The 9719-nt window shown below is 43.1% G+C and overlaps 2 protein-coding genes across 8 annotated transcripts in view; one reads left to right on the top strand and one right to left on the bottom strand.

Moving 5' to 3' along the window:
* The first annotated feature begins 32 nt into the window (after positions 1 to 32).
* LOC308676712 (ER membrane protein complex subunit 4) lies at positions 33 to 5502 on the top strand. Its single transcript, XM_081342706.1, has 6 exons — positions 33 to 199; positions 3441 to 3532; positions 3634 to 3748; positions 3871 to 4024; positions 4752 to 4912; positions 5200 to 5502. The coding sequence occupies exons 2-6, from the start codon at positions 3447 to 3449 to the stop codon at positions 5233 to 5235; spliced, it is 552 nt and encodes a 183-aa protein (XP_081198832.1). The 5' UTR covers positions 33 to 199; positions 3441 to 3446; the 3' UTR covers positions 5236 to 5502.
* A 950-nt stretch (positions 5503 to 6452) lies between these two features.
* Positions 6453 to 9719, bottom strand: part of LOC308676560 (solute carrier family 12 member 6) — a 68038-nt gene continuing 64771 nt past the window's right edge. For all 7 annotated transcript variants that reach the window (XM_081342428.1, XM_081342430.1, XM_081342431.1 and 4 more), the window contains 2 exons: positions 8155 to 8288; positions 6453 to 8076 (listed from right to left, as the gene is read on the bottom strand). In XM_081342428.1, coding sequence (XP_081198554.1) covers positions 7985 to 8076; positions 8155 to 8288 — 226 coding nt within the window. In that variant the 3' untranslated portion in view covers positions 6453 to 7984. The remainder of the gene's footprint in view (positions 8077 to 8154; positions 8289 to 9719) is intronic.

Here is a 9719-nt window from a genome sequence, read left to right as displayed (position 1 = left end):
GGGGTGTCTCTCTAGATTTGAATCCTCTCTGACGAAACTCTTCCGCGGGAGGAATTTGGAGCAGAGGAGACTTAAGAATTCAGAAACGAAGGAAGGAAGCAAGGGACGTAGCGTTGCTCGTGACGTCATCAGAGGTGGACCGTGTGGCGCAGAGCCGTGACGTAAAAACCGGAGACAGCTGCTGCAGCTTTTTCGAACCGTGAGTGTAAACGCTTTTTTTTCCCCTGGGGCTTTGCGGGTCGACTACAATTCCCAGGCTTCCCGGCCTTGTTAGGGTTGGGGTTTTGTTGTGACTTAGAAGCGAGGGGAAAAAAAATCCCTCCTGGACTTCGCGTTACTTAACCTCTCAAAAGGCTGAAGCTGCCACCTCTCTCACACAGCCTTCCTACTCTTCAGGGACTACAACTCCCAGGCTTCCCAGCAAGGACAACTACTACTGATGATTTTATTTATTTATTTATTTATGGGACTTATATCCCGCCCTATCTCCCGAGGGACTCAGGGCGGCTAACAACAACAAAACGTAAAGGTCTCTGTACAGTAAATTAAAATTAAAAATTGAAATAAATTAAATAAATTAAAATAAATTAAAATAATGGTTAGGGATTCCTGGCCGCTGCAGTCCCCGAGACCTCATAGAGGTTGGAGAAAAGGGATTTATGGCCAGGCATTACAGTTGCAGGGACCTGTAGATCGGGAAAAAGAGAGTTTTTATTACAGTTGTGGGACAATAATCTCTTCTGGGGGCAGAGATTATTGGGAAGGAGCAGAACGGCTTGCGTCCAGAAGTTGTGGGTGCTCCAACACTGGAAGTTTTTAAGAAGAGATTGGACAGCCACTTGTCTGAAATGGTATAGGCCAGGTTTCCTGCCTGAGCAGGGGGTTGGACTAGATGACCTCCAAGGCCCTTTCCAACTCTGTTATTCTGTTGTTCTTTTTTTTTTTTAATCTTCCTCTCTTCAGGCTACTGCATGGTAGTAGAGGGAGCACCATCTTATATGTGAGAGGAAATTAGAGACACCAATATTCAGAATCTCCCATTTCTGTGCAGAAGCTGTTTCACCATTTGCAGTGAACAATTCCCTTTTGTGACTCTTCCCAGATGAACTTGAAAACACTTCGTTTTATGAGTTTCAATGTAGACGGTTACATAAATGCCATTTTATGCTTACGTTTGGAAATTTAGCATTTTTGCATGTGTTAATCTCTAATATGTACATGTTTTACTAGACAAAAATCACTCTGCTTCAGATTTAGAGATAAATATCCTATGTCCAAGACTGCAAGGAGTACATTTTCAGCATAATTCAGCAGTGTACTTCAAAAACTCTAAATGTTTCTGATAAATGATGAGCAAATGCTTTTCCTAAAAAATAGACACTGGACTTTTTTAAAAAAAATATAGACCTGCAACCCTCAGTATATTATGCTGATTATGTATCATGGAGATAGATTCAAATGCATCTTTGATGATATAGCAGCTATACCATTAACCATGCACTTGAATGTATCTCCATGATAAATACTATAAAGGTAAAGGTTCCCCCGCACATGTGTGCTAGTCGTTTCCAACTCTAGGGGCCGGTGCTCATCTCCGTTTCAAAGCCAAAGAGCCAGCGCTTGTCCGAGGACGTCTCCGTGGTCATGTGGCTGGCATGACTAGACACCAAAGGTGCACAGAACGCTGTTACCTTCCCACCGTAGCGGTCCCTATTTTTCTACTTGCATTTTTACGTGCTTTCGAACTGCTAGGTTGGCAGAAGCTGGGACGAGTAACAGGTGCTGACTCTGTTACGCGGCACTCGGGATTCCACCCGCCAAACTGCCGACCTTCTGATCAACAAGCTCAGCGTCCTAACCCACTGAGCCACCGCGTCCCTTTGATAAATACTATACTATAGCTCAAATGGGCTAAGGAAGAGGAGCAGGGAAATGAATCAGAGGGATAATGAATAAGAAAGTCCATACATGGTAAGGACAGCCAAGAAGATCATAGGAAGCTCGCTTCCTGGTGTTCAGGATGCTGCTTATAAGCGCTTATATGTGCTTAGAGCTCAGAGCATTGTTAGAGACCCCACACACCTACTTTAGGGTCTGTTTCTATTGCTCCCCTCTGGGAGGAGGTTTTGAAGTATTTCTAGCAGGATTACCTGATTCTGTAATAGGTTTGTTCCCTATGCCATCCGTCTGGTAAACTCGAGATTCATTTTTCTTTCCATGCACATGTATACACAACCCAAACTAGACTGTTGTTTCTCTGTGTCGTATAATATATGTGGGTATATGTATAATTCTGTATTTATTTATTTTTGTCATATTTATGTAGTGTATATCAGAGGTGGCGATCCTTTGAGAGCTGTATGCAACAAAATTTCATTTTAATGTGCGTCGATTAGTGTACATTCAAAGTGACAAAGTAGGTTCTAAAGTAGGTGAGGAAGAGCAAGAGCTGGATATCATAGAGGAATAGGAAGATGCTAGAATGGATACACAAGGGACGCAGTGGCTCAGTGAGTTAGGACGCTGAGCTTGTCGATCAGAAGGTCGGCAGTTTGGCGGGTCGAATCCCCAGTGCCGTGTAGCAGAGTAAGCGCCTGTTACTCGTCCCAGCTTCTGCCAACCTAGCAGTTTAAAAGCACATAAAAATGCAAGTAGAAAAATAGGGACCACTACAGTGGGAAGGTAACAGCGTTCCGTGCGCCTTTGGCGTCTAGTCATGCCAGCCACATGACCACGGAGATGTCCTTGGACAAGCGCTGGCTCTTGGGCTTTGAAACGGAGATGAGCACCGGCCCCTAGAGTCAGAAACGACTAGCACGCATGTGCAGGGGAACCTTTACCTTTACCTTTAGAATGGATATAGGAAGGGTCAAAAGAGTTGCCTTGTTGCGGGGTGGTGGTGGTGGTGGTGTGGAATTAAAAGTTCCAAATGAAGTATGGAGAAAGTTAGAGCTGGTTAATCTTGGGTCAATCACTCTCTATCTGAGCCCCAAAGGGTTGTTATGGAGAAAATAGGAAAGAGAAAGGGTATTAGATATTTTCATCACCTTGAGTTTATATATATATAAAAAATAAAGGTGGGATATAAATAATGAATCAATAAAATATGGTATGGGAAGGGTAGGGTAGGGTAGTTGTGTTTTAGGAGAAAATGTTGTTGACACTGCTATATCCGAGTTTATGTGAACTGTCAGCTGCTTAGATGATGTGTATTAATCATGAAACCAAGAGCTTGCTAGGTTTGGTTCCCAGCTTCCATTGCAATGTTAACCTGGCTAGAGACATTATAATACCTGTTGAAAAGAATGGAGGCAGTGATGCAAGAGGAGGCTTGCAGTTTCTTCAGGATTGTGGGATGTGTGACCAAACGGGTCAGGCTGCTCACTTCTTTAATATTTAATTGAGGGTCTTATTTAGAGTGTGCATTATCTCTTTTACAGGCAACAATGAGCACCGGAGGGGGATTGGTGACCAATCGTGGACGACGTTTCAAGTGGGCCATTGAATTGAGCGGTCCAGGCAGTGGTGGTAGGTAAGTGCCTAGGAGAAGCCCCTGTATATGTCTCCTCACATAGGCAATCCACAAATGTTGGGCATGTGCATTTGGATGAGGAATTTCTTTTTCTTTGCCAGAGGCCGAAGTGACCGTGGCAGCAGCCAAGGAGACACCCTCTACCCTATAGGCTATTCAGATAAGCAGGTGCCTGACACAAGCGTTCAGGAGACAGATCGCATCCTGGTTGAAAAGGTAATGTCCTGGAGAGAAAATGGATGAGCTGGTCGTAGAAATGCTATAGCTGTTCGAAATGTAGAACTAGACTGTATAGACTTTGCTTATTGAATTCTATTTTTCTTCCTTAAATGTTTTAGCGCTGCTGGGATATTGCTCTCGGTCCCTTGAAGCAAATACCTATGAACCTGTTCATCATGTACATGGCAGGGAATACAATTTCTATCTTCCCCACCATGATGGTCTGTATGATGGCCTGGAGGCCCATCCAAGCACTAATGTCCATCTCTGCTAGTAAGTCTCCTTGTATCACCATCCAAAGCCTTCTTTTATCCCACTTTTTTTCCCCATTTTCTCTTTTGTGGGGCTGTTATTCCAACTCGAAGAAAAAAACTGATAGTCTTAGTTGTGTTCCAAAGTACAGTTTGAACAATTTCAAAAACAGGATACATGGAAGGGCTTTCTCTTTTTTTAAAATGGGAATACTGGAACTCGAGTGGGCAGCTTTTTTTAAAATGGGAATACTAGAACTCTGTTGAGTGGGCAGTTTACACACAGTACAAATAAGTAAATGCTACATACACTAGGTTATGCTAAACCAAGGCAATCCAGGAACAATAACATGAATGAGGAACATTTGCTAGATGGATTTGGGACATCTATTCTAGAGGCTTATAAAGAAAAGGGGATTGCTAGGTGCAAAACAATCCCTCTGATTAAGATCCATATCTAGACTTGTGCTTGGCTTCAGAGTTGTCATTAGGACAAAGTGCAAAGCAGCTTAATCTCCAATGGTAAAAATTCACTTAGTAAGATTGACTTTATATTTCCTACTCCTTGATAAATTATGATTTATATTAGCATTTTAATAAGAGATTCCCAAATCTCATTCTGGAAAGATTATTCAGTCGACAACCATATCCCCAAACAGGCTTTTCTACCCAGCGCTATCAGCTAGTGTGCTGTGTAGTGTTTCATAGTTTACAGTGGTAGCTTAACTTCTTTTGTATTATCCCCACAGCCTTTAAGCTGCTTGAAAGCTCAAGTCAGAAGTTTCTTCAGGGACTGGTGTATTTAATTGGCAACCTGTTAGGTTTGGCCTTGGCTGTTTACAAGTGTCAGTCAATGGGGCTGCTGCCAACTCATGCTTCTGACTGGCTGGCTTTTATTGAACCACCTGAGGTAAGTGTGAACTGTATGAACTCTCCTCCCTTGGGTCATCTCACTAGGTTGTGTATATTGCTGAGGAAAGGGGAAGGTGGTGTACAGGACAGATTTCTTGGATCAAAGCTCTCAAGTCTTTGCGCTCTTAACTTCACAAAAGGGCAGTATTAGACTATTTACAAGAACCCAGATCTAATCCAGGTTTTTAACAATTCTCTTGCTGCTGATCCTGTTTAAGGGTAGCCTAATTTTCAAATTGCTGACTTGTGGTTTGTGACTCACAGTATTTTCTGTCTTCTGCCTAGCGTATGGAGTATACAGGCGGGGGTCTAATCTTATGACCTGACCCCATTTCCAGAAATCAACTGCTGCTCTAGGTGTCTGCCTTGCTATTGTGAATTATTCTTCCTTCTGTTGACTCCAAAACATGCTGGATTTTAAGTGCATGTTGCTGCATTGTGGAACAGTAGGAAGCATTTACAGAATGTTATCCAGAACAAGGACTGATATGCTTTGGAGGAGCTGAAGCAAAAGACTTGCCTTAGTAAATTTCCTCTCTGTTAAAAAGCAAAATAAAAATGTTAACTTTTAAATGTGTTTAGTGTGTCACTGAAGTTCTACCATCAGAAAATCCATTTTCCTATAATATGTATATAATACTAGGAAGTACCCAACGTTGCAAGATGACCCAGGTTATATACTGAGCGCTTCACTTATCTGAAAATTATGAAGAAACAGGTGGCCCAGAAAGGCATCTGCAGCACTCCAATCTCAAAGCTAAGAGTTCTAGGCTGAATGCATGCAGAGTCTGACCTGAATGTAAAATTAATTCATAGCTAATTCTAATACTTGATAAAATTTTGGTTTTGTTATCCTAAAGCCAACTAAAAAGGGTATAGGCATCTGCTTGATGATCTCTTGTATCAATTACGTATGAACCATCAATGAAAATTTTTGAAAGCTTCAAGGAGAACAGTGGGACAGTCCAGTGGCTCAGCAGTTAAGATGTTGGGCATGTTGGCTGAAAAGCCGGCAGCCCAGGTTCGAAACCCAAGCACCACAGGAGCTCCCGTCCCAACTCTGCCAACCTAGCAGTTTGGAAGCATGAAAATGTAAGTAAATAGGTACCACTTCGGTGGCTACGTGACACTGAAAATGTCTTTAGACATTTTCTGGCTCAATGGCCTTGAAATGGAGATGAGCGCCACCCCTTATAGTGAGCAACGACTAATGGAGTAAAATGCACAGACTCTTTTACAGTGGAGAACAAATAGGTACACCAATATTCATGTACGTTACCCAATTCTTAAGCCACTGATACAAATTTAATGGGGGAAAATGGTAAAACTTGTTCTACAATAGCCTGTTCACATTAGTCTCAGAGTCATGTTTGCATGAACTAGACCACTAAATGTAGGTTTTCTTGTGTGTAAAATGTAAACATATGCCACTATTTATTTTAACTGCTTTTTATAAATGACGCCAAGGCTCTAAAGTGGATGAATGTTACATAATGAATACATGAGCAAGTGGAGCCAATTATGCACAACTACTAAAATAAAATTTGTATATAAAATGTTTATTCTTTACATAATTCAAGAAGCAAAAAAAAAATCACACTCCCAATCCGATGCGATGTAAACAAGGTTGCACCCTAAATAAATTAAAAAAAAGTCTCAGCCAAAATAAGAGATGTCTGTGAAATTCTCTCTTAAAAAATAAAATGAGAGGCTTGAGATGTGTCTTTTAAGGCTACCCCGAGGGAGTGGTCCCTGTATTCTGTTCTTGAGCAAGAGGTACCAGGAGGAGGAGACATCCATCCTTGAAATTAGATAGGACAAAATAGACAAAGCACCTTTCCCTAAGTTTGCTTCTGTAGAGGTAAGGAAAAACTCCATCCCAACACTTATCAAAGCAAGCTGTATATCCTTGTCACTGACATCGAAGGGAGCAATCTTGCTTGGCACAGAAGATGTGGCATTAATTTTCTTCTTATCCAAGCTTGGAGGAAGAGGTGGACCTCTTCAAAAGCAAAGAGGGTAATTTGGAAAATCAGCAAACCCTGTTCTTCAGGATAGAAATCCTGTCCCCATCGGTGAGTAAGAAGAAAGTATGTCAGCTCTGTAAGAACAGAGTGTGCCTAGCAATTGGTTCTACAGAATATCAATAAAAAGAAGAAAAGGCAGCTGCTAAAAGGCCAGATGGAAAAGATGTTTCTCCATCAATATGCTGCTTCCACCCTAACTTGGGGATCAGCCATTCTCTCGCCTTGTCGACAAACAGTGTATCTGATTCTGAGTACCACAAGGCAGGGGTAGGCAACCTCGGCTCTTTTATGACTCATGGAGTTCAACTCCCAGAATTCCTGAGTCAGCTATGCTATGCTGACTCAGGAATTCTGGGAGTTGAAGTCCATGAGTCATAAAAGAGCCGAGGTTGCCTACCCCTGCCACAAGGGATCAGGGTTTTAAGCACACTGAAAAGTGACTTCCAACTTTCTAAGTGCTTATTATGGCCTTGATTTCAGTGGGAAGGAAAGCAAAGAGACTCTGGTGCTGACCAGGAGAAAATAGAACAAGGAAGGATGGATTTCCCTTCTTCTAAGTCACCCAACAGTTATCTCCTTTCCCTTCTTGTTCCTCTTAACATGATAACAACAAGTAACAGCTTCTCCAGCTGGGCCAAACCTGCTGTTCCAGCTGATGGATCCTGTCACTCCTTTCCTGATCTTTTTGCTCCTCTTAATGCCCTGCAGGAATTACTACTCGTCACACGGCTCCTACATTTCTTGAGAGGGCTGACAGAGCGATTTCCTACCTATCTCTAATTTCCCTCTCGCAACAAGCCTGTGAAGGTTCTAGCGTGTAGCTCTAACTCGATGGAAGCTGAAAAAGCTGCCAACTATCCATCCTCCAAACACTGGGGGGAAAACACCCAATTCTGAAGACCCTGAATTGCCACGAGAAATGAAAGCAAATAAATGTGGCGGTAATAGCTGGTCTCCTTGGGAGATCCAAGTGGCACATGGGAACAGGTAGGAAGCAAGTATCAATTTGAACTCGGGTCGTCAGGAGGAAGACCTCCCATCCTCTAGGAATAGATGGTGATGACCTCGCTGCCTCCGCCCCGTACAAGCAGCACACGCTCCAGCCCCTCGGTGAGGACCTCCAGGAATTCCATATCTGCAGGTGGAAAAGAGTCAAAGGAACAACACAACACAGCCATCTCCACTCCTTCCTGTGCCCAGGAGAAAAGGATACAATTTTCATCACCTTCGGGGTTTCGTGGTGGCCCAGGCATGTTAAGCAGCACAAGCTTGGCCTCGTGGGACTTGTTGACAATAACTTCATTGAGCTTAACAGCCGTGTGCATACGCCGCACGTTAGACTGATCCCTAAGTTGGGGGTAGGAAAAAGAATATTAGCAAGACCGGGGCCCATACAAAATGTATCCATACAGCAAGCTTTACCAGGATATCTAATCTGCAGCCTAGGATTGGCTGGTGAGCAAATAAGGTATTCATGGATTAGAGAGACAAGCACGGGTCCTTCCTAAAAGAACAGTCATTGCAAAAAAGCAAACAAAGTAATAGCAAGAATTTCTAAGGGGCAACTTCTAAGCCAGATCTGTTTAACTTGATGTCTGATCCACTACAATGCCCCTCCAGTTTTGATCTTCCAAGGAAAAACAGTTGGACAACGTTCAACCGAATACAGACCAACCACGGCAGGTGCCAATATTGGAAATTCAAATGGGGGTTGGTTGATTATACTGTGACCCGGGAACGTCCTGCAAACTTTATATCATATTGCAACGAAATGACCCCTCAGAAGTTTCCCAGGATTCCTGCAAGAACTACACCATTTTGGGGGTTCTTCTGTCCCAATGGCTAAATGATCTAGATATCCAGCCATAGGCTTAGTCACTCTACTAACTGCTCGTACATAATTTAATTTTATTCATAATTCTAGCCATCATTCATATTGTGTGTTTTTAAAATAATTCCCTGTACTAGTTTTTTTCATATTTTGATACACATCTTGTATGCTGATTTTGTGAATATTGTGCACTAATGGTGTTATGTACTAAGGCCATAAGAAATAAATAAAGGAAGAACTCGGGTAGGTGTTGAAGATGGAGAGCATTACTTGTGGGAAATAATGGGATCTACGGTGGAAAAAGCAAAACAAATCACTTAGAATAGATGAACAGTGGTAAGATCAGAGTTACGGTTAGGTTAGGTTAGGTTGTGTATCACTTTCCAAGAAGAGTTTGGAAGCAGAATGGTGGACAACTACCGTATTTTTCGGACCATAAGACGCACTTTTTTCCCCCAAAAGTGGGGGGGGGGAAACGAGGGTGCGTCTTATGGTCCGAAGGTGATCCGTATGGCCAGCCCCAACCTCTGCAAGTGGAGCACGAATCGGCACGTGCTGAGAAACGCCGATCTCACGCTCCTGCACTCTCCCTCGCTCGGTTTCAGCTTCCCTTGCTACAAGAGAAAGCAGGCTGAAACGGAGTGAGGAGATTGCCAGGAGTGCGAGATCGGCCGATTCGCATTTCTGGCAATCTCCTCACTCCGTTTCAGCTTGCTTTCTGCAAGAGAAAGCCGGGCTGCAGGGCCGCCTCCGCGGGTACTGCTCTAATGCAGAGAGGGAAGGACAAAGAGGGAAGGAAGGAAGGAAGGAAGGAAGGAAGGAAGGAAGGAAGGAAGGAAGGAAGGAAGGAAGGAAGGAAGGAAGGAAGGAACAATGGGAGAGGGAGGGAGAGAAAGAGAGAGGGAGAGAGAGAGAAGGAGAATTTTTTTTCTTGTTTTCCTGCTCTA

The sequence above is a fragment of the Vipera berus genome (assembly GCF_964194415.1).
Source record: "Vipera berus genome assembly, chromosome: W".
NCBI lineage: Eukaryota > Metazoa > Chordata > Lepidosauria > Squamata > Viperidae > Vipera > Vipera berus.
The sequence above is the reverse complement of the archived record's forward strand: the minus strand, read 5'-3'. Positions and strand labels throughout refer to the sequence as shown.